At 44.5% G+C, this 27,582-nt stretch overlaps 1 protein-coding gene and 1 long non-coding RNA gene across 4 annotated transcripts in view; both read right to left on the bottom strand.

Annotated features, from left to right (window-relative positions):
* Nucleotides 1-3,487: 3,487 nt before the first annotated feature.
* Nucleotides 3,488-7,200, bottom strand: LOC115128952 (uncharacterized). The gene is made up of 3 exons (XR_003863571.2): nt 7,119-7,200; nt 6,912-6,999; nt 3,488-5,413 (listed from the first exon to the last, which is right to left on the bottom strand). It is a non-coding gene; the product is annotated as an uncharacterized LOC115128952 (long non-coding RNA).
* A 10,049-nt stretch (nt 7,201-17,249) lies between these two features.
* Nucleotides 17,250-27,582, bottom strand: part of LOC115128752 (soluble lamin-associated protein of 75 kDa-like) — a 39,162-nt gene continuing 28,829 nt past the window's right edge. The window contains exons 7-13 of one of the 3 annotated variants that reach the window (XM_065017612.1): nt 20,449-20,571; nt 20,003-20,100; nt 19,693-19,735; nt 19,434-19,545; nt 18,971-19,130; nt 18,069-18,278; nt 17,250-17,971 (exon numbers count right to left, since the gene is read on the bottom strand). In XM_065017612.1, the coding sequence (XP_064873684.1) occupies nt 17,261-17,971; nt 18,069-18,278; nt 18,971-19,130; nt 19,434-19,545; nt 19,693-19,735; nt 20,003-20,100; nt 20,449-20,571 (1,457 nt within the window). In that variant the 3' untranslated portion in view covers nt 17,250-17,260. The remainder of the gene's footprint in view (nt 17,972-18,068; nt 18,279-18,970; nt 19,131-19,433; nt 19,546-19,692; nt 19,736-20,002; nt 20,101-20,448; nt 20,572-27,582) is intronic. The other 2 variants (XM_065017613.1, XM_065017614.1) reach the window with 2 other exon arrangements.

The raw sequence follows: 27,582 nt of genomic DNA on the forward strand, positions 1-27,582 counted from the left end.
GAATCACAAACACCCTAACCACTGTCTAGAGGGAATCACAAACACCCTAACCACTGTCTAGAGGGAATCACAAACACCCTAACCACTGTCTAGAGGGAATCACAAACACCCCAACCACTGTCTAGAGGGAATCACAAACACCCCAACCACTGTCTAGAGGGAATCACAAACACCCTAACCACTGTCTAGAGGGAATCACAAACACCCTAACCACTGTCTAGAGGGAATCACAAACACCCTAACCACTGTCTAGAGGGAATCACAAACACCCCAACCACTGTCTAGAGGGAATCACAAACACCCCAACCACTGTCTAGAGGGAATCACAAACACCCTAACCACTGTCTAGAGGGAATCACAAACACCCTAACCACTGTCTAGAGGGAATCACAAACACCCCAACCACTGTCTAGAGGGAATCACAAACACCCTAACCACTGTCTAGAGGGAATCACTAACACCCCAACCACTGTCTAGAGGGAATCACAAACACCCTAACCACTGTCTAGAGGGAATCACTAACACCCCAACCACTGTCTAGAGGGAATCACAAACACCCTAACCACTGTCCCAATAATGGATACCTCTGTGGCATGTGCTTATTGGGTCAGCATAGTTAGGCCTGGTCCAGAATAAACCCGAACCCCTCCTCCCTTGGCATGAGTGTAGATGTGAAACAACTTGGTAGGTGGAAGGCTGTAAGAAATAGGGTGAATGCACTTTGAAGTAAATCCCAGCTCTGTTAAAAGTACTCATGAAAATTCAGGAGTGTCATTTTAAACACATTAACGTGATCCACCAACAGACAACGGTACAGAAATATCTTAAATTGCTGAAATAAGTCAATCAAGTCAATGATAAGAGTCAGATTAACTGGTACCTGACATGGTGGTGTAGCAGGAAGAGCAGAGTACTGTGAACCACGAGGCTGTGAGTTCAAATCCCAAGTAAAGACATGTTTGCATATTAATGTCTGTACAAATTAACATGCACAAAGTAATCGCCTATATCAAATATGTAAGTTTAAAAGCCTTGTGTGTGAGTACCCCTTTGCAAATAAGTGAGTGACTAAGTAGAAGGGTAAAAAAACGATTTCAACATATATTTTAGAGACGTTCACAAATGTTACAACCCGGCTAGAACGTCTAGGCGTTCCAGATTGTACGTAGGCCTTCAGTGGCGGAATGCAACGCCCGCGTTTTAAAAGCAAACGCAATGAATTCGAGTTCACATGAATGTCTTATATTGTGAGAACATGGCAACTACATTCTGGGTCAATTCTAATTGACATGAAGGGTAATGGTCTCTTGGAAACATTCGGTGCACTCTTAAGGTACGAGTTGAATACGCCCTGCAGTAGAGTATGTGCTAGCCATACTTCTGAGTGTGTGTGAGGTGAGAACACACCATAGATGTTTGCCAATTAACCACAGAACAGTGGCGTGCTGGAGCTGGTTGCTTGTGATGGAACACCAGATGTGACTGCAGCCCAGCCTGTGGGAATGTGTTAGATTTACCACCTATGGAGCCGTGTTGTTGCTTTCCATATCTCAGACGTGTTTAGCATATTTTGTTAATTTCGTTATTATGTGCCCTTAAAACGAGACACTGAAATGAGCAAATAAGGGTAGTGACTAAGTAGAGAGAAAAAAATCTGATTTCAACATATATTTTAGAGACGTTCACAAATGTTACAACCCGGCTAGAACGTCTAGGCGTTCCAGATTGTACGTAGGCCTTCAGTGACGGAATGCAACGCCCACGTTTTAAAAGCAAACGCAATGAATTCGGATTCACAAGTTGGGGCTATCAGAAGCCAACCCTCCTTCATATAACAATAATATTAATAATAATAATAAGTGGTAATTATGTAGCGCTTTTCAAGGGCCCGAAAAGCCCAGCCCTGAACCTCCCCTCTCCCCCACCCCAACCCCCGGTGGACTGGCTGGAAGGTGAATATTTGAAGGAGGGAAAGCCCATAAATATGAGCAAAGGGACATTTAATTAAATAAGCACTTCTTAAGAGTCCTCCTGGGCCCAATGCTTTTGTTTAAACATGATTGATTGACTGCTATCTCTCCTGACCAGAACCATTAGTTTCGCCACTCCCCCCCCCTCCTCCCCTCTTCTCTCTCCATCCCTCTGCAGTCCCCTCCCCTCTTTTTCTCTCTACATCCATTATTTTGTTACCTCTCCTCATGCTCTGTTTTTCCCTGTCTCCCTGTACCTCTCCCTCAGTCTCCCTGTACCTGAGCCTCTCTCCCTCTTTACTCTCCCACTCTCTATCTCACCCTCTCCCTGGGGACTAATATTTATCCTAACTGCTGACATGATAATGAGCCCATAGTAAGTCCAGCCATGCCCTGGGGCTAGCAAAGGGCTGAGGGGCAGGGTACTCCTTTCTTCTGTGTGTGTGTGTATATAAAAAGGTGCTGCTGTGACATATGTCACCCACTCTCAACTAACCGTAATCATGGTGTGCTGTCATTGATCACTGAAAAGCCTGCTTTAACAGGCAATATGTTCACAATCGTACCTTGGGCCAAAGCTCTAGTCTGTCATGCTCTGTTCTCTCCTTCCCAACCCCTCTCTCCCACCCATGTATTTTTTAGTTTATTTCTCCCTTCCACCCTCCTATTTTTATTTCTTTATTTCTCCCTCCCCCCGTCATGGTCTGCTCTGCTGAGTTCTAGCTGTGAGATGTTGAGCTGCAGGGGAGTCTGCCTGGGGGCAGCTGAGCCGTGGAGTCTGCACACAGACAGACAGATTAAGAGTAAGGAGAGAGAGAGTAAACATTTGAGGGGTTTGTGGCGTTACCGTTTCCCTCTGATCATGTTCAGTTCCTACAGTACGTGTGCAGCCTGTCCCATCCTAGTCGTCCATCCTCCCTCCACTGGGAGCTCTGGACACACAGTACAGCATGGGGTTCACAAGGGCAGCACATCGGCATGGACCATGTGTGAGTCTGCGTCTGTGTGTGTGCGCGTGGATGCGTGCTGGGGGAGCCAGGCAGGCTGGCAGACCCATTATAAATGCAGCGCTGGGGAGCAGGCCAGGGATTCACAGTAATTAGATGACAAAACGGTGTCGGCTGGAGATGAGAGAGAGGGGGTCATACACACACACACACACAGAGCTTCCACCGCAGGGCAATCTGTAAGTGTCAATCACCAGACTACCGCGGGAAAAGAGAGGGAGGGGAAGAGGGAGCCAGAGAAAGAGAACGCGAGTGGGACAGAAAGGGGAGAGAAAGTGAGGGGGAGGGAAGAGAGCAGGGGTGAAAGAGAGGCAAAGACGGGGAAGGCGTGGGGTAGTAGGGAGTAAAAAAAAGGAGTGAGAGAGGAGAGATGGAGAGAGAAAGAGGGGCATGGATGTAGAGTAAAGTTTAAGGCAGAGAGACAAAACGAGAAGACAGAACATAGATATGTGGTGAAATCATAAGGAAACAGAGCTGAAGACTGTACTAGTCAAGAATCAGGCCTTGTAATGTTTTCTGCTTGTTTACTGTAGGATCACAATACAACACATAAAGCCATGCAGCATTACATCGTAATAATCATCATTGTCGTAATCACCATTGTTCCAAAGTTAGAATTCGCTTTCAAGATACCCAGGGACACCCAAAATATAAGAAAATAACAATTATAAAAACATGACATCACTACAGCAAGTTCAAAAAGTAAATTACACAAGGAAAAATGATCACGCATACAGCCGGACAAAGAAATGCTACTACTACTACCACCACCACCACCACTACATACAGCTACGACAACATGGAACTCTTTTCCACATGAAGTAACTGATGCAAGCAGTAAAATCTGATTGAAAAAAAAAACATAAATACACACCACACCTATTGCTACTACAAGTATCTACTTTATAGGTCTAAATACATGTGGATAGCGTTATGGTCACGTATGTGTTGGTGATGATGAAAGGTGAAGTGTGCTCCATTCCATCAGGTGATGGGAGAGGATCCTCAATGTCTGCATCTTCAAAGTCTACCCACACACACACACCCACACACACAGTGAGGATATAATAATAAAATGAAGGATATATTTAAGTGATAATGCCCTCGAAACCAGTGTTTGGCGGATATATTAGCATGGGTGTCGTTAGGCCTGAGATGAAGTCGTGGGGCGGCAAACCGTGCCAATATATCCTTCAAACACTGGCTTCGAGGGCATTATCACTTTTATACAACGGGTTACCAACCTATTCAAATAATGATTGACATATTTTCATGAAATGTTCCATTGCCATACTGGCTGGCAACGTTCTTATCCCTTGCTTGCAAGCGACCAAACTACGGCTACCTTACAGCCACGTCAAAAAGTGCAGCAAGATTAACAGCAAAGTAGCTGCATTTGCCTTTAAGCGGTTTTCTAGTGACATACATGATACATCCATAACAATGGGATAATGAGGCGAGATTCCGCCTGGCATAGAACATGTGCTCATTCGTCAGGACACTGTAGTTCAGAGGAGCTCGCCAACAACACAGCGAACACAATTACTTCAAACTGAAGCTGGAAAGGGTGCAAACTAGCTGCACTTTGTTTCGTGGTACGTTTTTTTTTTCAATTGGCATGTGTGTGTATATATATATATTTCCATAAAAATGCTAGCTGATTCATGATTTCGATTGGCTGAGAAATGCTGCCTGTCTGTCTCTTCCCCCGATACGTTCACTACTATGGGACAGCTGGAGACAAATTTGAATATTGAAACATGTTGTAAAAGTCTGCGAGACAGACCGTAAGGTTTATACAAATCTCCGCTGTTGAAAACTAAATGTTAGTCTAAAAGAAATGTGAGATAATGTCTAGATGCTTTTTATAGTGGAGATCAGGTTTATAAATTACCTGGCTGGGCTGATGACACTGGATTGCGCAGTCAGATGGAACAGAGTAAATAGGCATTTTAACGTCATAGATTTAGCCGGTGGTAACTTGTGGAAGACACACCAATCAGCATTAGACCCACCCGGTGTATAAATTAAGGACATATTTCAGCCCATGTTTAGATTGTTGCTCGTTTTGTGAGACTCATTCTTCTTTTTCCTTTCCCCCAATTGTTTTCTCATTATCTGGGTTTATTGTTGGCCTTGTATATTTATGTTTTTACATTGTTGGCCTTGTAAATGTATTAGTCCATGATTGTTTTGTACACACCACGCAAGCACTCATGCACAGCTCAAACCAGAAGTAAAACAGGGACTTGCAATAGCTCCTCCCTTATGATAAGACACCTTCCTTTACATGATGCGCTTTCATTTCACAATAGCAATGGCCGTTTCTTGTTACTTTTCGATAATGAGGCAAACAACTCCAGCCACAAAACATTCTATACATCATTTGAAGAGGCTGGTCCTTGGTCCTCTCTTCAGCCTCCTGTTGTTTAGCATCTGGCAACACATATAAAGAGATATATTTAACAGACAGATGCAGTGCATTCGGAAATTATTCAGACCCCTTCACTTTTTCCACATTTAGTTTACGTTACAGCCTCGTTTTTATCCTTATCAATCTACACACAATACAAATGACAAAGAATGAAGAGTAATACCTTATTTACATAAGTATTCAGATCCTTTGCTTTGAGACTCGAAATTGAGCTCAAGTGCATCCTGTTTCCATTGATCATCCTTAAGATGTTTCTACAACTTCAATAGAGTCCACCGGTGGTTAATTCAATTGATTGGACATGATTTGGAAAGGCACACCTGTCTATATATGGTCCCACAGTTGACAGTGCATGTCAGAGCAAAAACCAAGCCATGAGGTCAGAATTGTCCATAGAGCTCCCAGACAGGATTGTGTCTAGGCACAGATCTGGGAGTAAGGGTACCAAAAAATGTGTGCAGCATTGAAAGTCCCCAAGAACACAGTTTGGAACCAAAAGTTTGGAACCACCAAGACTCTTCCTAGAGCTGGCCGTCAGACCAAACTGAGTAATCGGGGGAGAAGGGCTTTGGTGAGGGAGGTGACCAAAAACCTATTGGTCACTCTGACAGAGCTCCAGAGTTCCCAGGTGGCGCAGCGGTCTAAGGAACTGCATCTCAGTGCTAGAGGCGTCACTACAGACCCTTGCTCAATTCCAGGCTGTATCACAACCGGCTATAATTGGGAAGGTCGTCTGGTTTAGGGTTTGGCCGGGGTAGGCTGTCATTGTAAATAATAATCTGTTCTTAACTGACTTGCCTAGTAAAACAAAGGTTTAAAAAAAACATTTTTAAATAATGGGAGAACCTTCCAGAATCTTTGGCCTGAATGCTAAGTGTCACGTCTGGATCAAACCTGGCATCATCCCAATGGTGACGCATGGTGATGGCAGTATCATGCTGTGAGGATGTTTTTCAGCGGCAGGAACTGGGAGACTAGTGAGGATCGAGGGAAAGACGAACGGAGCAAAGTACGGATGATCTTTGATGAAAGTGCTCTGGAACAGGTTTAGGACGTCAGACTGGGGTGAAAGTTCACCTAACAGGACAACAACCCTAAGCACACAGCCAAGACAACGCAGGAATGGCTTCGGGACAAATCTCTGATTGTCCTCAAGTGGCCCAGCCAGAGCCCGGACCTGAAACCGATCGAACATCTCAGGAGAGACCTGAAAATAGCTATGCAGCGACGCTCCCCATCCAACCTGACAGAGCTTGAGAGGATCTGCAGAGAACGGGAGAAACTCCCCAAATACAGGTGTGCCAACTTGTAGCTTCAAACCCAAGAAGACTTGAGGCTGAAAGATTTGAGGAGATGAGGGAAAACAACTATTTAATCAATTTTAGAATAAGGCTGTCATGTACCAAAATGTGGAAAATGACAAAGGGTCTGAATACATTCCGAAAGCACTGTAGATAGATCGATAGATAGAAGTAGCAGAAACACACACACTAGACGTACTTTGCTGCAGGCGGTCAATGAACGGACTTGCTAACAGGACACCCAGCAGGGCGAACAGCAGTAACACACTCAAGGTCGTCATTCTTTACTACAGCACATAGAAAACACAATTTTCATTCATTATCAATAAGACAGTGAATATTCAGATTTCAGATTCATATCAGGTGGAGTAGAGTAGACTACCGTTCAATTAAAAGGCAAACTTACCTCAAGAGTTTGAGGATGGAGGTTTCGGTTGATAGCTGACTAGGATGGAGTTTCTGAACCTTTCCGGAGACCAAGTTGGATGTCTTCTACTTTATATAGTGGGGTTTCATCCTCCCTATCTGCAGCCAACTGCCACACCCCTTACACACACACACACACACACACACACACACGCTGTGTGTACTTACCTATACAAATATGTACTCAGGCTCATCATGTTGCATGCATCTTGTTATTTTTATTACAGTTGAAGGGAAAAACAGAACACTACCATATATTTATCACGTCTCCCATTGACATTTATGAATGATTAACATGAAAGTCAAGAGTTGTGCACGCTAATGTCAACTCTGAACCGGCCCTTTAGGACCACATATGACCCAAACTAAATAACATGACTTGTTATTCTTGCCATAAAGGCCCAGTGCCATCCAAAATATGATTTGCCCGTGTTTTATATATTTCCATACTATGAGGTTAGAATAAGACTGAAATTGTGAAAATTATGATAATGACATTTTAATGTACGAGCTGTTTGAAAAGACCGCCTGAAATTTCAGCGGGATGGAGTTTTGGCCTGCCCGGTGACATCCCCAGTTAGTTAATAGTTCCAAAACATCTCTGCCAATAACAGCTAGTCTTCGGTTTTCCCCTCCCGGACCACCCCCAGACAGTCCTAGCAAATTTCTTTTTTGAGAAATTGCTCTTTTCTAATAAGATATGTTTATTATTGACAATTTTAATTGAAATCAAATCACAGTAAGGTACTTAATTGTTAACCAGAAATAATTTGATATTGAGATAAAAACAGCTGCATTGGACCTTTCTCTAACATGAACCCTAAATGAAACCATATGACAACCAAAGATTGACAGTCATGTCAATTATAATGTTATGACATTTTTTCAAATGTAGGCCAAAATATCTTATGAAAAGAGCAAAATGTCAATAATGTGAAAGAAATCACAAGATCAGGTTTTGGTTCAACTTGCTCAACCAGTGGAGACTGCTCAGACGAAGGGGAGGACCATCCTCAGAGAATTTCATAAAAATATTGCGAAACATTAAAAACAAACAGCACTCTGTAGGGTAGCACCATGTTGTAGCCAGAGGACAGCTAACTTCCGTCCTCCTCTTGGTACATTGACTTCAATACAAAACCTAGGAGGCTCATGGTTATCACCCCTTAGAATTACTGTGTAAGTCTAACAACTTCCGGAGGACCAGTCTCTATAATGCTCTTGCATTATAAACTGACATGTTGACCACCCATTCAAAGTAAATACATTTGGTACTGAAAGCATAAGCTACAGTTAGCTAGCACTGCAGTACATAAAAATGTGGTGAGTAGACTCAAAGATAGACAATAGTTGAACAGTTTAAGAAATTAAGGAGAAGCGAGAGAGAAAGATCTAACTTTCACTTAGCTAATGAATGAAGCTAGCTAGTTTAGCCTACTCAAACACCCGGCTCAAACACAGGGATGCCATGTTAGCTAGCTGCCTATGGCTATCCAGCACTGGAACTTTTCTAAGTCAAGGTAAGCTTTGGTTTTATTCATTTATTGCCATCAGGGCCCGCCGGTGTAACTGCTAAACTGCTTGCTGTACACTGTATGATTGTAGAGGGTTTAGTAACACATTAGTTCTAGTAGCTATGTTAACCATGACATCAGCTAATATGGTGACAACGATGTAGGCTGTGTGTAGCGGTTAGGGGTTATGATACGAAGGTTTGGCTTGGAAAGGTTCTCGCCTGGTCAGACAGCTGATGTGTTGTGCACTGAAGTCCACAAGCGAAAGGAAATGGGGAGAGGAGAGCGCATAGATGCTAGAAGGAATTAATGAGCAAAGTGATCACAATGCTTATATGTGGCTGCTATGAAAGTGAACTGTGTTTGCGTGTGATCATGGGTGTGTTCATTCTGGCGATTCTGTTGAAAAACGTGTCATAAAAGGAGGCAAACGCGGAACAGTGAAAAACATACCGGAGTTTGTCCTATAGAAACTTTTGTTTGCAATTGTTGGACTAATGATTACAGCCTAGATCAGCTAGTTGCCTTGTGCACCTACGTTGTAAACGTCCATTCATAGGCTAGGTTGTAGCGACGTTATGATGGGTAGAGGGAAAATGTTAGTATCATGTAGTAGCCTAAACCTATCGATGTTACATTGAGCTGGATGAACAGAATATGAATGACAGCCATCTAATATGCCGTAATAGAAATAAGGCCAATGACCACAACAAAAAACAATCGTCCTCCCTCATCTTCAAACGGCACTGTGCTCAACATTTCTAAACACAAGAAAAGATTTAGAGATAAAACAGTCGATCAGGTGAGTCTTCTCCTCTAACACAGGAGAAAATAAACAGAAACAGTTGCTGGTAGAGCCCATCCCGTCAGGCTGTTTACCTATCAACCTCCTCCCAGATCCCCCTTGGCATGGAATAAGCCTACCAAATGGAAACGCGGATAGAGTAATGGGTCCACAGTTTTCGATAACAATTAGATGTGACAATAAGTCAGTCAGCAGGAATGTGCAGTATTTTAGTCTGTTGGCTGTTCAGTATCCACACAGAGTGTAGAACCTGTATCAGATGCTTGAGGCCTGGGACTGAATCTGAAATGGCACCCCTGCAGTATATAGTACACTACCTTTGTCCAGAACCCCATAGGATCTGATCCAAAGTAGTGCACTATACTCCCTATGCATTGTATATGGACAGGGAAACATTTGTTAATTTGGCTCTATACTCCAGCATTTTGGATTTAAGATTTAAAAAAATTCATGAGGCAACAGTACAGAATGACACTTTATTTACAGATATTTTGTTATACCCATCTGTTTTACTGCTTAGAAACAAAAGCACTTTATGTATCATGACATACGTAGGAAGACGTGTGCTGAAAGATTGGGGGGAAAAACAGGATACAAAATGTGAATTTTATTCCAAACCCCAATTTACAGCACTTCTGTAGAATGGCCCAGAATAGGGAATAGTGTGTCATTTCAGACGCAGACGTAGGTATTCAAATACTACAGTACCACCTATTGATAAATGCATGACTAAGCGAAACTGGAAGTTAGGATTTTGCCCCAGAGTGATGTACCATGGGAGGAGGCCTGATACTGTAGGGGGCCCCGAGGGTTGGACCTCTACCCGGATCTCTACCAGGATCTCTACCAGTTGATTTTTCTTTGTTTGTGAGGAAACCTGATCTACTGTTTGTCTTCAAGTATTTAATTGTTAGGTGAAAAGCTAAAAACACTGTCTTGTTCTTTTACCCACAGTGTCTTCAAGAAGTAAATCGCCCACCTTGATCTTTCCCACATTCTGTGTTACAAAGTGAGATTCAAATTGTAGTATTCAATCCCCTGAGTCAACACATGTTAGAACCACTTTTGGCAGCAATTACAGCTGTGAGTATTTCAGAACTTTGCAAACCTGGATTGTACAATATTTGCCCATTATTTTTGAAATTCTTCAAGCTCTGTCAAGTTGGTTGTTGACCATTGCTAGAAAGCCATTTTCTAGTATTTCCATATATTTTCAAACTGATTCAAGTCAAAACAGTAACTAGGCCACTTAGGAACATACATGTCATCTTGGTAAGTAACTCCAGTGTATATTTGGCCTTGTGTTTTAGGTTATTGTCCTGCTAAAAAGGTGGATTTGTCTCCCAGTGTTTGGAAACCAGACTGAAACAGGGTTTCCTCTGGGAAACCTTGCTGATGACAAGCATACCCATATTGCAGCCACCACCAAACTTGAACATTTTATTAAGAGTGGTACTCAGTGATGTTGTGTTAGGTTTTCCTCAAACACAAAGTTTTGTATTCAGGACAGAGTTCATTTCTTTGCCACATTTTTTGCAGTATTACTTTAGTGCCTTATTGCAAACAGGAGGCATGTTCTGGAATATTTGCATTCTGTACAGGCTTCCTTCATTTAGGTTAGTATCGTGGAGTAACTTACAATGTTGTTGATCTATCCTCAGCTTTCTTTCACAGCCATTTAACTCTAACTGGTTTAAAATCACTATTGGCCTCATGGTGAAATCTCTGAGCAGTTTCCTTCCTCTCCGGCAACTGAGTTACGAAGGACGCCTATATCTTTCTGAATACTTTCCAAAAGCCCTGTACCTTTTATAAAATAATCAAATGACCCATGTACTGTATATTGATTTCCAAAGCAGCGATTCTAACTAGTGGGTTTCTGCATGCATCTCTCTGGTAGATCAGCGTGGTTAGACCGTCAGGTAGGCAGGCCTGTGTGTGTCTCTTCTATTGAGTGGGCACAATGTGGAGCTCTGTTGGCATATCTCCAGCAAGCAGTGTGTGTGTGTGTGTGTGTGTGGGGACATGAGTCCAGACAATGGGTGAGCAGAGCTTCCCCGTGTTTGTGCACAGAGCCAACACACATTGAGCATGCTGACAAAACATAACCCTCTGTATGTACTGTAACACACAGACACAGGAGCTTAGGACAGGGACATACACTGCATTTCTCAAGAGGATACGATCCTGACAGACCGCTGTCTTGCGTCATCTACGCACACACAGCATTCGTATCTAAATAGTACACGTTGTCTTTAAAAATCAGTATTTTCCTTTAGTGCTGGTTCATTTGTTCGCCATAAAGAAGTGGATTATTGAAATGAACTATGAAACAAAGGGATTTAAAGGCTTCACAAGCTCATAAGTTTACCCTCTACTGCACCACAACTGAAAGTTGGTTACACACACAATGTAATTAAATCCCACAAAAAGGTGAATTGATCAAATATCACTCAGGCGATTGAACATGCACACTCGTATGCACTCACACCCTTTGAAAAGTATTTGAATTGGAAAGTCAAATTCTACTCGCTATCCTACCTTCCACAAACAGTAATCCACGGAAAACAGTATATAAGGTGGATAAAGTCAGACGGGGACAAACACCTTCTTTACGTGACATTCAAGCAAATTCTAAATCCAAAACGAGGCACAGGCAGCTAGGTGCCACATTAATGGAAAAACACATGCTTGTGTGTATGTGTGCAACCTGACAGCCCGCCACACGGCAGGGGTCTCAGTGAGTGTGAACTCTGTGTACACCACAGCTGCAGACAGCAGACGGAACCAACAGCTTCCTGCTAATAAAGAGAATAAATAAATACTGCTTAAAACGGCGTGTTTTTACCCCGTCAGTCCACGTTTATCGATGCTCCCCGATCGAAAGCTGCAAATGAGCTCCAATGTCACTGACGAGGAGACAGAGTTTGAGTATGGGTAGAGGTGTGTAACCCCAAAACCACACAAGGGTCATTCGAGACTCAAGAGTACCGTAGCCCACTGAACTGATTCCCAGGCATTAGCTCTGGTAGTGCTAACACAAATCTAAGGTGAAGTTACTCAACACCAAAACATTGTTCACCCTCTTGCTTATACATTGGCTATACTGGTCACTCCCTAGCAGTGATCAGAACACATTAGCAACAAGATTGTCAGATTAGCATTTGTTTATTCTTCCCTATCATATTAACCATATTGCTGTGAGTGAAGTCGAAAATCAATCACTGATAGTTATCAATAAGTCTAAATATCTAAGAGTTTCTCTACAGAGCATTATTTCAAGATAATGTATGCCTCATGGTTTAGATAAAACAAGACATTCTAGAGAGAGAAACAACTGTGGCAATAACAGTGTGTGTGTGTGTGTTAGTCTCGAGCAGGTTCCAAAGGTCGAGACAAACGACAGAGAGAGGAGGATGAGGGATGGGTGGTGGGTTTGGATGAGAGTGGGGCCAGAGAGGGGAGGAGAGAGAGAGAGAGCGAAAGAGAGCGAAAAAGAGAGTGAAAATGAAGATAGAGGGGGAGGAGGAGAGGGAGGAGGGGGTAAAGAGATGGAGAGAGACTGCCTGCACACACTGTCAAGACAGTTAATATAAGGTTTGGAGATAAGGTCCTGCAGACAAACATTGACCAAATCAGCCATTTCAGTGTGCGAGCCTGAACTGCCAGTCACAATGACAGACAACGCAACAATCAGCACTCACTCTCCGATAAGAGCTCCACTGGGCGCGTGCAGCAAACAGCCAATCTACTGCGTGCCTGGCAAGGAGGGCGATAGAGAGAGGGAGGAGGGAGGGAGAGCAGACAGCAAGAGAGAGAGATGGGCAATAAATCTACAGAGAAGATGTGGACAAAGAATGAACAGCACAGTGAAGGAGGGAAAAATAGCAGAGAAAGAGAGAGAATGAAAAGGCAAAGAAAATCTTTCCAACAACCCCCCCCCCCCCCCCCCTCCCCCACACACAGAGAGAGAGGGAAAATAAAATAGGTGATAGGTAAAACAGGAACGGTGTGAGATCGGATCTTAAAATAGGGCCTCTCCCTGGTCTCTTGTCACCTGGGCACAGCAGACATTTATGATCATATAGTTGACTTGTTCATTCTTTAATAATCAAGTCTGCTTTGCCTTACACAATAGCGTCATTTTATTGCCTCAACTGATTAATGGTGCGTGCACGTATGTGTGTGTATGTGTGCGCGTGCGGAAGGGTGGGATAACACTTCCTATCTATTGATAGTCTCATACAGTATGCCAGAGAAATCCACACATAAAATAAACACATATTGAATGCCAGGGTGGATGCCTGAGGGAAGCCAAGCTAACTACCCACTGGGTTGTGTTGTGTTCTGGGACCTTGGAACCACACTGGCCCCTTCTGGTTGGAGCAGGAACTACAGCTGAGACACCCACAGAGGGTTGGGAAACATACCTCCGTCAGACACACTTAGACTCAGTCGAGCAAAACAGTGGACAATAGCTACTGCTGCCTGGAAGAACTATCGGTGTTCCCTTCGAGTCAGAGAGAGCGAGCGAGAGGGGCCTCGGTGTCTCAATCACACACACCTAATATGCTATTTTTCTGTCTACTGATAACAGTATAAGAAAACAACATATTGATGTTACTACGTGAGAGAAAGACAAAAAATAAAGGAGAATGAAAGAAGAGTGTGAATTTGTATACTGCATGTGTGTGTGTGTGTAGAGTGGTAGGTTAAAGGGGTAAGTCCTGTCCCAGGCTGCATGCAGCTTTCCCTTGCTGTGTCAAGCCCCATTAAACCAGCTACACCACAGCAATATGGTGCTATCAATTACACACACCAGACCAGCAATGAAGAGAGAGAGGCTGGGAGAGGGGGAAGAGGAGTCGGTGAGAGAGGCAGGAACACATAAACAGGAGAAAACAGCCACATAGAAGACCTGCAGCTTGGCTCGCACACATCCCGTACACACCAGTGGAGGCTGCTGAGGGGAGGATGGGCTCATAATGTCTGGAACGAAGCGAATGGCATCAAAAACACACGTGTTTGATACCATTCCACCTATTCCGCTCCAGCCAGTACCAATGAGCCAGTCCTCCCCAATTAAGGTGCCACCAACCTCCTGTGGTACACACGGACATCCTTCTCGCTGCTGCACTCTAGACAGCTGACGATAAGGCTCTGCTGGGCTTATCTGATGGCAAACACACACAGGGCTGTGCTCCAGTGGGGAATGGGACAGGCTGCGGGGAGAGGAAGCAGAGTTGAGATCACTCAGAGAGATGTGGGTCCAACACTACAGGGACAAGGCAGATCTGGAGCCATCACTCTGGTACAGACATTTTTTTTTTAACACAGGCCACTCTACAAGGTTTACTTGATATACAGATACAATCAAATGATGCATGCATACGATAAAAAAACTAAAAAAGGGGGAAAAGGTCAGTGTTTGCCAGTCTGAGATTTCACAGTCAAGCCACTCTGGCTACTAGATACACACCGAACAAATCCAAAGTGTAATTTCAGAAAAACTTTTTTTTATTAAGAAGAAGGAAATCATAAATTGAAATATGTTCTGCAAGATATAAGATAAAGAGTAGCCTGTGATAATACAGCTGAGAAACCAACAGGATTGGTCCAGTAACATCACAAGAGGCAGATTATGTGGAAGTGACAAGATGCAGGAATGAGTTGTAATCTATTACAACTCAGTGAATTCAGGTGATTTGAAATCATACTTATTAGTTTAAAAAATATCACATGCAAAACTCATTGGGGTGGGGGGGATGTCCCTTACACAGGCAGGGACCAATCAAAAAAAGGCACACATTTCTCTCTTTTGAAATAGACATCTTTCCAATTCATTTAAATGTGGATTCATCTCCTGAATTGAGACCCTGATAGTACCTGTGACTAAACATAGGTGTCAGCGGTGAAATCTCTCCAAACACAAACCGTACACGTTACAGTGCAAACTAAAATCAACAGAACACTACCCTAAAGGGCCCTCTGTACTCCTTTTGATCAGTGCCAATAGGGCTTTGGTCAAAAGCGTGCACTATATAGGGCATCATTTACCATTCAGGACAGTCTAAAGTCTATTGGTTGTGAATGAGGCCAATAAGGATGCCTGATTTAGAGTAGTACAAGGTACATTCAGGAAGGTGCAATGTTCTGAACGTTGCAAATAAAGAGCGTCTTGTACCCGGCTAACAAACCACTCCTGACATTGCACCCTACTGAACACGACCCCTGGGGCAAGCCAGCCTTCATTCTTGGAGAGCACCAGCACAAACCCAGTCAGACATATCTACGAAGCATGCATGTATAAAACCACCAGACACCGAGGGAACCACAGCAGCTGAATGTGGCAGAATGTGAGTGCCACCAAGTGGTGGACTTCCATTTTCAACCCAAATCTGAAAACGCCACAACAGGGTCAAGACAGGCTATACACTATACTCGACGCTGCAGCTCAACGGCACCTACTCTGGCTCCCTCTGCTGTTGCAGCATATCCAGAATACATTCCAACAGAAAACGAACAGAACTAACATGGCTGTGTAATATTCTGTACATCAGCTTCATGGCGTCACAATAAGCATTTAAAACACTTGGGGGGGAACCAGAATAAAGTAGCAACAAGACCTAATGGAACCCATCCACAAGTATAGCAGTGGTTGAAAGAAAGGGTATTTCAGCAACAAGCACATGGTGAGCATCTCAAGAGTACAGAGTGGCATCCTCTCCTCGCCTCCTTTCCTTCCCCTGCACTGATCTGGAAGTGGAGAGGTGAAAGCAAAATCCCCTGGTAGGTTTCTGCCACATTGCCTTCACTTCCCCCTAGTTCTCAGACCAGTGCAGATTAGGGAGAGGAAGCCGCTCCATCAGGTATGTGACATATCCTGGACACAGCGAACACACATCAGTCATACAAAAATGGATATATTTCTGCCTTTTACAATAGATGTTATGAAGGCAATTAGATTAACAATAGAGGCAGGTGTTGGTGATTTTTTTTGTTGTTGTAGTAGGGAGAAACCAAAAACTCATGTCGCCCAAAACACCACCTGTGAAAGACTGACATCAAGGTTTACATTATAGAAACATAATTACTAGAATGGGGAGACCCGATTTCAAGTCAATGACTAATTATATACACGTCTACGGTTTACATCAAACAGAAGGCATTCTTTCAAAGTTTCCTTCCTTAAGAGTTCCATATAGTCATAAAAAAATAAGGTTTATTAGCAAAACTGGTCTTCGGAAGCTAATGGGGTCTGCTGGCTTTCATTGGAACAGAACTTTAATGACTTTTTTTTAGAAAATTACTCTTGCAAGAACTAAACTAAAGAGGTGCCTTTCGACCGAAACTATTTAAATATTGTAACGACTATAAATATAACAGTGGCACCTCAAGACGAGTATGGGACCAGGCTATAGGAGAACATGGAACTGGGTTTGATAGTGAAAGTCTTTGAGTGACAATCACATTCAAACCACAACAGACCTGTTAAACTCAATATCAGTCAGTTCCTATAGAACAAGGCAGTAAAAACAAGATCACAATGACATACGAACAACATTAAAAGACTTCACATTGACGAATTACAACAGCGAGTGCTGCGTTTTCCTGTACAAACACTTTTTGGGTCGTTTTCTGTAAAGATAAATGAACTACCTAAAGTAAATGCATCTAAACATCATACTGAGATAATACAAGTCAACTTTAGACCGCTTACAAACCCTAAAACCAGACAGAAAACATCACTGTGTGTGTGTGTGTGTGTGTGTGTGTGTGTGTGTGTGTGTATGCCTGGTGTGTTTAGATCTTGCCATGTCGTTTCCCTCTGGCTTTATTTGGAGTCTGGACCGGTCGGCTCTTCCTTCTCAATGCCCTCTGGTCAATCACTTGTGGCTGCTCCTCTTCCTCCACCTCTTCCTCAGCCCAACTCTTCTCTACAGCCTCTTCTTCCTCCTCCTCCTCTGTAGTTGTAGCTTTCTCCTCCTCTTCCACTGTGACCTCTGGCTGCTCCCTGTCCTGCTCGATGACCACTCTGTTCAGTCTCTTAGATTTACGTTCAGGCGCCGCCGGGCCACTGCCTCCAACTCTCCTCCAAAGGGCCTGACCCTTGCCTCCCTCGTCGGAGCTCTCACTTCCCTCCTCGAACTCTTCTGTAGTCGTAGCATTCTCCATCTCCTCTACCCCTTTATTTTCCTCATTCACGACCAGGACCTCTTCCTTCGCCTCCTCCTCTCCTTCCTCCAGAGGCTGGTAGGACAGGTCTCCTCCCAGCACCTGGACCACCGTTTCCTGGCTACTGCTGTCCACCGCAATGACCTCCACCAATTTCTTCTTCGCCTCTGGTTCCTCCATTGCGCTCTCCTCCACCTCTTCTCTCTTTACCTCCTCTCCTTCCATGGGCGAGGGGGCCTCCTCTGGAGCGGAGGCCGGCTCTTTTACTAACGGGAGAGGAGCCTCCTCCTCCACCACAGCCAACCCCTCTGACGCCACAGGAGTTGCTACTACAGTGTCCTGCGCCGTAGAGGACAAAAAGAGAACAATTTGCATTTGTTAAAAACGTATTCCCAAATTCCCTTTGTACACAGTACAAATCCACTGCTTTCCCCACCTTTCCTCCCTCTACCTCATCTCCTTCTTCCATGGGTGTAGCCTCCTCACGCACATCCCCAGAGAGTAAGGCCTCTGCTGGGGATGGTTTTGCAGGCGAGGGGGCCTCCTCTGAAACAGACGCTGGACCGTCTACTAACGGGAGAGGATCCTGCTCCTCCACAGCTTCAGCCAACCCCTCTGGCGTCACAGGAGCTGCTTCTAAGATGTCCTGCAGGGGACAGAAAAAGACAGAAAAAAAGGTGCATTTGTTAAAAACTACCCAATTCCCTTTCTAACACATACCATAGAAAGAAACATGTCCACGGTGCAAAAATTAAACTGTCCAACAATGAAAGGCTCCCATCGTCTCATCTGTGAACCCCTTGCTCCAATAATGGCCTCATCCCACACATTCCAACTGTCATACAAGGTTAATCCTCCTGAGGAATTGAACCACATACTTCGGCCTCGATGGACTCTTCCTCCTTTGCTGCCGCCTCCTCCACATCTTCCTCTGTCGTTCTATTCTCCAGTACAGCCTCTCCCTCCACCTCCACTCCATCCTTTACCTCCTCCCTCTGGCCATCAGTCAGTTCTCCGTTCATCTTGACTATCTGTTTTTCCCATGTCTGAATCTGTTATTCAATATGTTTTTATGGAATAATTGAATTAAAGCCAAATCAATGCGGTCTGAAATGGGACCCTATTCACTATATAGTGCCCTACTTTTGGCCAGGGGCCATAGGGAATAGGGGGTGCCATTTGACACAACAAGTGTGACAATCTATGAGTGACTGGTTATTCTCTAACAGTAACCATAGTAACACAACACAATGATGACAATCAAAACAGAACTGCCAAATTAACCTTTGTTTTCTAATGCTGTATTCATATATTGACCCCCCCCCCATATCTTCTCACCTGAACTTTGGTCGTCGCCGTCACCTCCTCCTCCTCCCCCTCCTCCTGGGCCACAGCAGCCTCTGCCTCTCCAGACTCCTCCCCCCCTCTTCCTTCCGCCTCCTCCTGTCCTCCGTCCTCTACAACCATGTTGGTGGGCTCGGACTTTGCATCCTCCATTCTAAACCCACAATAGACCAGTGGTATTATTATAATTTAGAGTCAAAAGGAAGCTATCATACTTGAAAACCATCTATAGGTTGGGTTACAACCTGAAAGAAAAGGTCACATTTCAGTGTTGAAAGTACTATGGGTATGAGTCTTGATTGACTGATTGACTGCCTGATGAGTAAAATAGTCACTGAATTTATGAGAATTAAGGAGCACTTCTGCCCTGGGAAAAAAAGACTGTATACATTGAATTCTACACATTTTATTGATACTTTAATGTAGGTTTCTATTTCACTGAGACTCCTTGTCTAACCTGTTCATCTTCAGAGGATGGCTCTCCTCCGTGGAGTCTTCAGTCTCTTCTCTGCCACGCTTTTTATATCCGCTACTCCTGCTACGCGTTGACACAGGTGAGCCATCCAGCGCTAGAGAAAGAGTAGCCATTTTCATTCCAATGTGTAGTCACACAAAAAACATTTTTTCTTCTCTGTATTCAGAAAATCTCAAATTGTTCTTATTTGTTATTTATTTCAGGACTCCATGGAGATCTTAAAGACTTCTGAGCTACTTACCTTCTATTAACTTCAGGGGAGTATTTACCACCAAAACATCCTCCTATAAAACAAGAAATAAAGACCAAAATCAACTCCTCAAATCAACTCCTCATTACTTGATTATAAAGTCCCTACACTACAGAACTGAGGTTGGAAGATATTCTTAAATTATAAACAAATACATCCAAAGAGCTGTTGGAGGAGACCTGAGACTGAGGAGGAGACCCAAAGGAGAGAAAGCATAGGAAAGGAGGAGATAAACAAAAAGAGAGAAAGGAACAAGAGACCAAGTTGGATAGATAAGAGAGAGAGAGAGCCGGAGACGTACAGTGATGTCCAGAAAGTTGTCCTCCTCCATACTGACGTCTGTGTGGTCCAGGGAGGCTGCTCGTCGGTCTCCGTTAGAAGTCACCGCGTGGAGCACCGCTTTATGGGAATCGGCACAACAATCATAAGTCAATTAGCTGCCCGTCATGTGAGTCTGACCACTGTCTGTCTGATGTCACCAAGTCCCCAGCCCACATCACAGCGGAGCTAATCTGGGTCTCCTGCCATCATTCAGTGAGGTCGCAGATAGAAATGTAGCTGGATAGAAATGTGAATGAATAGAGCTGACGTCGCGATTCACTACTCTATATGACGATCATATCGGTTCTACATTACAAATTTCTATCTGAAGGTACTGTAACTTCACATCTTCCTGAACAGGCCGTTGGTGTTAGAGCATGGTGTTGAAAGTGCATCCCTGTATAACTCCTGCCACTGTGCCAGTACCTTTCAGTGCTAGGGCTTTCATCTTGCTGGCCACATTCTCTCTCTGGTAAGGTCCTCCCACTCCCTCTACCACCCACAGCAGATCCTGGTCAGCTGGGTACCGACACAGGTACCGGCCACACACTGCAGGTCAGGGAGAGATGACACACTGATTGACCGGTTTATTTTGGGGACGGAAAGTTGTACAGCTCTAGAGTGTAGTGGAGAAATACTACCACCCTGTATACCTGTTTAGAGAGACTACTACCACCACCCTGTGTACCTGTTTAGAGAGAGAGTACTACCACCACCCTTTATACCTGTTTAGAGAGAGACTACTACCACCACCCTTTATACCTGTTTAGAGAGACTACTACCACCACCCTTTATACCTGTTTAGAGAGACTACTACCACCACCCTTTATACCTGTTTAGAGAGACTACTACCACCACCCTGTGTACCTGTTTAGAGGGGGACTACCACCACCACCCTTTATACCTGTTTAGAGAGAGACTACCACTACCCCCCTTTATACCGGTTTAGAGAGACTACTACTACCACCCCCCTTTATACCGGTTTAGAGAGAGACTACTACCACCCCCCTTTATACCTGTTTAGAGAGAGACTACTACCACCACCCTTTATACCTGTTTAGAGAGAGACTACCACTACCCCCCTTTATACCGGTTTAGAGAGAGACTACTACCACCACCCTTTATACCTGTTTAGAGGGACTACTACCACCACCCTTTATACCTGTTTAGAGAGAGACTACTACCACCACCCTTTATACCTGTTTAGAGAGAGACTACCACTACCCCCCTTTATACCGGTTTAGAGAGAGACTACTACCACCACCCTTTATACCTGTTTAGAGAGAGACTACCACTACCCCCCTTTATACCGGTTTAGAGAGGGACTACTACCACCACCCTTTATACCTGTTTAGAGAAAGACTACTCCCACCACCCTTTATACCGGTTTAGAGAGAGACTACCACCACCCCCCTTTATACCTGTTTAGAGAGAGACTACCACCACCCCCCTTTATACCTGTTTAGAGAGACTACCACCACCCCCCTTTATACCTGTTTAGAGAGACTACTACCACCATCCTGTGTACCTGTTTAGAGAGGGATTACTACCACCACCCTGTGTACCTGTTTAGAGAGAGACTACTACCATCACCCTTTATACCGGTTTAGAGAGACTACTACTACCACCCCCCTTTATACCTGTTTAGAGAGGGACTACTACCACCACCCTTTATACCTGTTTAGAGAGGGACTACTACCACCCCCCTTTATACCTGTTTAGAGAGAGACTACTACCACCACCCTTTATACCTGTTTAGAGAGACTACCACTACCCCCCTTTATACCGGTTTAGAGAGGGACTACTACCATCACCCTTTATACCTGTTTAGAGAGAGACTACCACTACCCCCCTTTATACCTGTTTAGAGAGGGACTACTACCACCCCCCTTTATACCTGTTTAGAGAGAGACTACTACCACCACCCTTTATACCTGTTTAGAGAGAGACTACCACTACCCCCTTTATACCGCTTTAGAGAGGGACTACTACCACCACCCTTTATACCTGTTTAGAGAGGGACTACTACCACCACCCTTTATACCTGTTTAGAGAGGGACTACTACCACCACCCTTTATACCTGTTTAGAGAGAGACTACCACTACCCCTTTATACCGGTTTAGAGAGAGACTACCACCACCCCCTTTATACCTGTTTAGAGAGAGACTACCACCACCCCCTTTATACCTGTTTAGAGAGACTACCACCACCCCCTTTATACCTGTTTAGAGAGACTACTACCACCATCCTGTGTACCTGTTTAGAGAGGGATTACTACCACCACCCTGTGTACCTGTTTAGAGAGAGACTACTACCATCACCCTTTATACCGGTTTAGAGACTACTACTACCACCCCCCTTTATACCTGTTTAGAGAGGGACTACTACCACCACCCTTTATACCTGTTTAGAGAGGGACTACTACCACCCCCTTTATACCTGTTTAGAGAGAGACTACTACCACCACCCTTTATACCTGTTTAGAGAGACTACCACTACCCCCCTTTATACCGGTTTAGAGAGGGACTACTACCATCACCCTTTATACCTGTTTAGAGAGAGACTACCACTACCCCCCTTTATACCTGTTTAGAGAGGGACTACTACCACCCCCCTTTATACCTGTTTAGAGAGAGACTACTACCACCACCCTTTATACCTGTTTAGAGAGAGACTACCACTACCCCCCTTTATACCGCTTTAGAGAGGGACTACTACCACCACCCTTTATACCTGTTTAGAGAGGGACTACTACCACCACCCTTTATACCTGTTTAGAGAGGGACTACTACCACCACCCTTTATACCTGTTTAGAGAGGGACTACTACCACCACCCTTTATACCTGTTTAGAGAGAGACTACTACCACCACCCTTTATACCTGTTTAGAGAGAGACTACTACCACCACCCTTTATACCTGTTTAGAGAGAGACTACTACCACCACCCTGTGAACCTGTTTAGAGAGACTACTACCACCACCCTTTATACCTGGTTAGAGAGACTACTACTACCACCAGTTATACCTGTTTAGAGAGAGACTACTACCACCACCCTGTGAACCTGTTTAGAGAGACTACTACCACCACCCTGTATACCTGTTTAGAGAGAGACTACTACTACCACCCTGTATACCTGTTTAGAGAGAGACTACTACCACCACCCTTTATACCTGTTTAGAGAGAGACTACTACCACCACCCTGTGAACCTGTTTAGTGACTACTACCACCACCCTGTGTACCTGTTTAGAGAGAGAGACTACTACCACCACCCTTTATACCTGTTTAGAGAGACTACTACCACCGCCCTTTATACCTGTTTAGAGAGAGACTACTACCACCACCCTTTATACCTGTTTAGAGAGAGACTACTACCACCACCCTTTATACCTGTTTAGAGAGAGACTAGTACATCCACCCTGTGTACCTGTTTAGAGAGACTACTACCACCACCCTGTGTACCTGTTTAGAGAGAGACGACTACCACCACCCTTTATACCTGTTTAGAGACGACTACCACCACCCTGTGAACCTGTTTAGAGAGACTACTACCACCACCCTTTATACCTGTTTAGAGAGAGACGACTACCACCACCCTGTGAACCTGTTTAGAGAGACTACTACCACCACCCTTTATACCTGTTTAGAGAGGGACTACTACCACCACCCTTTATACCTGTTTAGAGAGAGACTACCACTACCCCCCTTTATACCGGTTTAGAGAGGGACTACTACCATCACCCTTTATACCCGTTTAGAGAGAGACTACTACCACCACCCTTTATACCTGTTTAGAGAGAGACTACTACCACCACCCTTTATACCTGTTTAGAGAGAGACTACTACCACCACCCTGTGAACCTGTTTAGAGACTACTACCACCACCCTGTGTACCTGTTTAGAGAGAGACTACTACCACCACCCTTTATACCTGTTTAGAGAGAGACTACTACCACCACCCTTTATACCTGTTTAGAGAGAGACTAGTACATCCACCCTGTGTACCTGTTTAGAGAGAGACGACTACCACCACCCTTTATACCTGTTTAGAGAGAGACTACTACCACCACCCTGTGTACCTGTTTAGAGAGACTACTACCACCACCCTGTGTACCTGTTTAGAGAGAGACGACTACCACCACCCTGTGAACCTGTTTAGAGAGAGACTACTACCATCACCCTTTATACCGGTTTAGAGAGACTACTACTACCACCCCCCTTTATACCTGTTTAGAGAGGGACTACTACCACCACCCTTTATACCTGTTTAGAGAGGGACTACTACCACCCCCCTTTATACCTGTTTAGAGAGAGACTACTACCACCACCCTTTATACCTGTTTAGAGAGAGACTACCACTACCCCCCTTTATACCGGTTTAGAGAGGGACTACTACCATCACCCTTTATACCTGTTTAGAGAGAGACTACCACTACCCCCCTTTATACCGGTTTAGAGAGACTACTACTACCACCACCCTTTATACCTGTTTAGAGAGAGACTACCACTACCCCCCTTTATACCGGTTTAGAGAGGGACTACTACCATCACCCTTTATACCCGTTTAGAGAGAGACTACTACCACCACCCTTTATACCTGTTTAGAGAGAGACTACTACCACCACCCTTTATACCTGTTTAGAGAGAGACTACTACCACCACCCTGTGAACCTGTTTAGAGACTACTACCACCACCCTGTGTACCTGTTTAGAGAGAGACTACTACCACCACCCTTTATACCTGTTTAGAGAGAGACTACTACCACCACCCTTTATACCTGTTTAGAGAGAGACTAGTACATCCACCCTGTGTACCTGTTTAGAGAGAGACGACTACCACCACCCTTTATACCTGTTTAGAGAGAGACTACTACCACCACCCTGTGTACCTGTTTAGAGAGACTACTACCACCACCCTGTGTACCTGTTTAGAGAGAGACTACTACCACCACCCTGTGAACCTGTTTAGAGAGAGACTACTACCATCACCCTTTATACCGGTTTAGAGAGACTACTACTACCACCCCCCTTTATACCTGTTTAGAGAGGGACTACTACCACCACCCTTTATACCTGTTTAGAGAGGGACTACTACCACCCCCCTTTATACCTGTTTAGAGAGAGACTACTACCACCACCCTTTATACCTGTTTAGAGAGAGACTACCACTACCCCCCTTTATACCGGTTTAGAGAGGGACTACTACCATCACCCTTTATACCTGTTTAGAGAGAGACTACCACTACCCCCCTTTATACCGGTTTAGAGAGACTACTACTACCACCACCCTTTATACCTGTTTAGAGAGACTCCTACCACCACCCTTTATACCTGGTTAGAGAGAGACTAATACCACCACCCTTTATACCTGGTTAGAGAGAGACTACTACCACCACCCTTTATACCTGTTTAGAGAGAGACTACTACCACCACCCTTTATACCGGTTTAGAGAGGGACTACCACTACCCCCCATTATACCTGTTTAGAGAGACTACTACCACCACCCTGTGTACCTGTTTAGAGAGACTACTACCACCACCCTTTATACCTGGTTAGAGAGAGACTACTACCACCACCCTTTATACCTGGTTAGAGAGAGACTACTACCACCACCCTTTATACCTGTTTAGAGAGAGACTACTACCACCACCCTTTATACCGGTTTAGAGAGGGACTACCACTACCCCCCATTATACCTGTTTAGAGAGAGACTACTACCACCACCCTTTATACCCGTTTAGAGAGTCTACTACCACCACCCTTTATACCCGTTTAGAGAGAGACTACTACCACCACCCTTTATACCCGTTTAGAGAGAGACTACTACCACCACCCTGTGTACCTGTTTAGAGAGAGACTACTACCACCACCCTGTGTACCTGTTTAGAGAGACTACTACCACCACCCTTTATACCTGGTTAGAGAGAGACTACTACCACCACCCTTTATACCCGTTTAGAGAGAGACTACTACCACCACCCTTTATACCTGTTTAGAGAGACTACTACCACCACCCTTTATACCTGTTTAGAGAGAGACTACTACCACCACCCTGTGAACCTGTTTAGAGAGACTACTACCACCACCCTGTGAACCTGTTTAGAGAGAGACGACTACCACCACCCTGTGAACCTGTTTAGAGAGAGACTACTACCACCACCCTGTGAACCTGTTTAGAGAGACTACTACTACCACCCTTTATACCTGTTTAGAGAGAGACTACTACCACCACCCTTTATACCGGTTTAGAGAGAGACTACTACCACCACCCTGTGAACCTGTTTAGAGAGAGACTACTACCACCACCCTGTGAACCTGTTTAGAGAGAGACTACTACCACCACCCTGTGAACCTGTTTAGAGAGGGACTACTACCACCACCCTTTATACCTGTTTAGAGAGGGACTACTACCACCACCCTGTGTACCTGTTTAGAGAGAAACTACTACCACCACCACCCTTTATACCTGTTTAGAGAGAGACTACTACCACCACCACCCTGTGTACCTGTTTAGAGAGAGACTACTACCACCACCACCCTTTAGACCTGTTTAGAGAGAGACTACTACCACCACCCTGTATACCTGTTTAGAGAGAGACTACTACCACCACCCTGTGAACCTGTTTAGAGAGAGACTACTACCACCACCCTTTATACCTGTTTAGAGACTACTACCACCACCCTGTATACCTGTTTAGAGAGAGACTACTACCACCACCATTTATACCTGTTTAGAGAGAGACGACTACCACCACCCTGTGAACCTGTTTAGAGAGAGACTACTACCACCACCCTGTATACCTGTTTAGAGAGAGACTACTACCACCACCCTGTATACCTGTTTAGAGAGACTACTACCACCACCCTGTGAACCTGTTTAGAGAGACTACTACCACCACCCTTTATACCTGTTTAGAGAGAGACTACTACCACCACCCTGTATACCTGTTTAGAGAGAGACTACTACCACCACCCTTTATACCGGTTTAGAGAGAGACTACTACTACCACCACCCTGTGAACCTGTTTAGAGAGAAACTACTACCACCACCACCCTTTATACCTGTTTAGAGAGAGACTACTACCACCACCACCCTGTGTACCTGTTTAGAGAGAGACTACTACCACCACCACCCTTTAGACCTGTTTAGAGAGAGATTACTACCACCACCCTTTAGACCTGTTTAGAGAGAGACTACTACCACCACCCTGTATACCTGTTTAGAGAGAGACTACTACCACCACCCTGTATACCTGTTTAGAGAGAGACTACTACCACCACCCTTTCTACCTGTTTAGAGAGAGACTACTACCACCACCCTTTATACCTGTTTAGAGAGAGACTACTACCACCACCCTGTGAACCTGTTTAGAGGGACTACTACCACCACCCTTTATACCTGTTTAGAGAGAGACTACTACCACCACCCTGTGAACCTGTTTAGAGAGAGACTACTACCACCACCCTGTGAACCTGTTTAGAGAGACTACTACCACCACCCTTTATACCTGGTTAGAGAGAGACTACTACCACCACCCTTTATACCTGGTTAGAGAGAG

Source organism: Oncorhynchus nerka, linkage group LG4 (genome assembly GCF_034236695.1).
Source record: "Oncorhynchus nerka isolate Pitt River linkage group LG4, Oner_Uvic_2.0, whole genome shotgun sequence".
Classification (NCBI taxonomy): Eukaryota; Metazoa; Chordata; class Actinopteri; order Salmoniformes; family Salmonidae; genus Oncorhynchus; species Oncorhynchus nerka.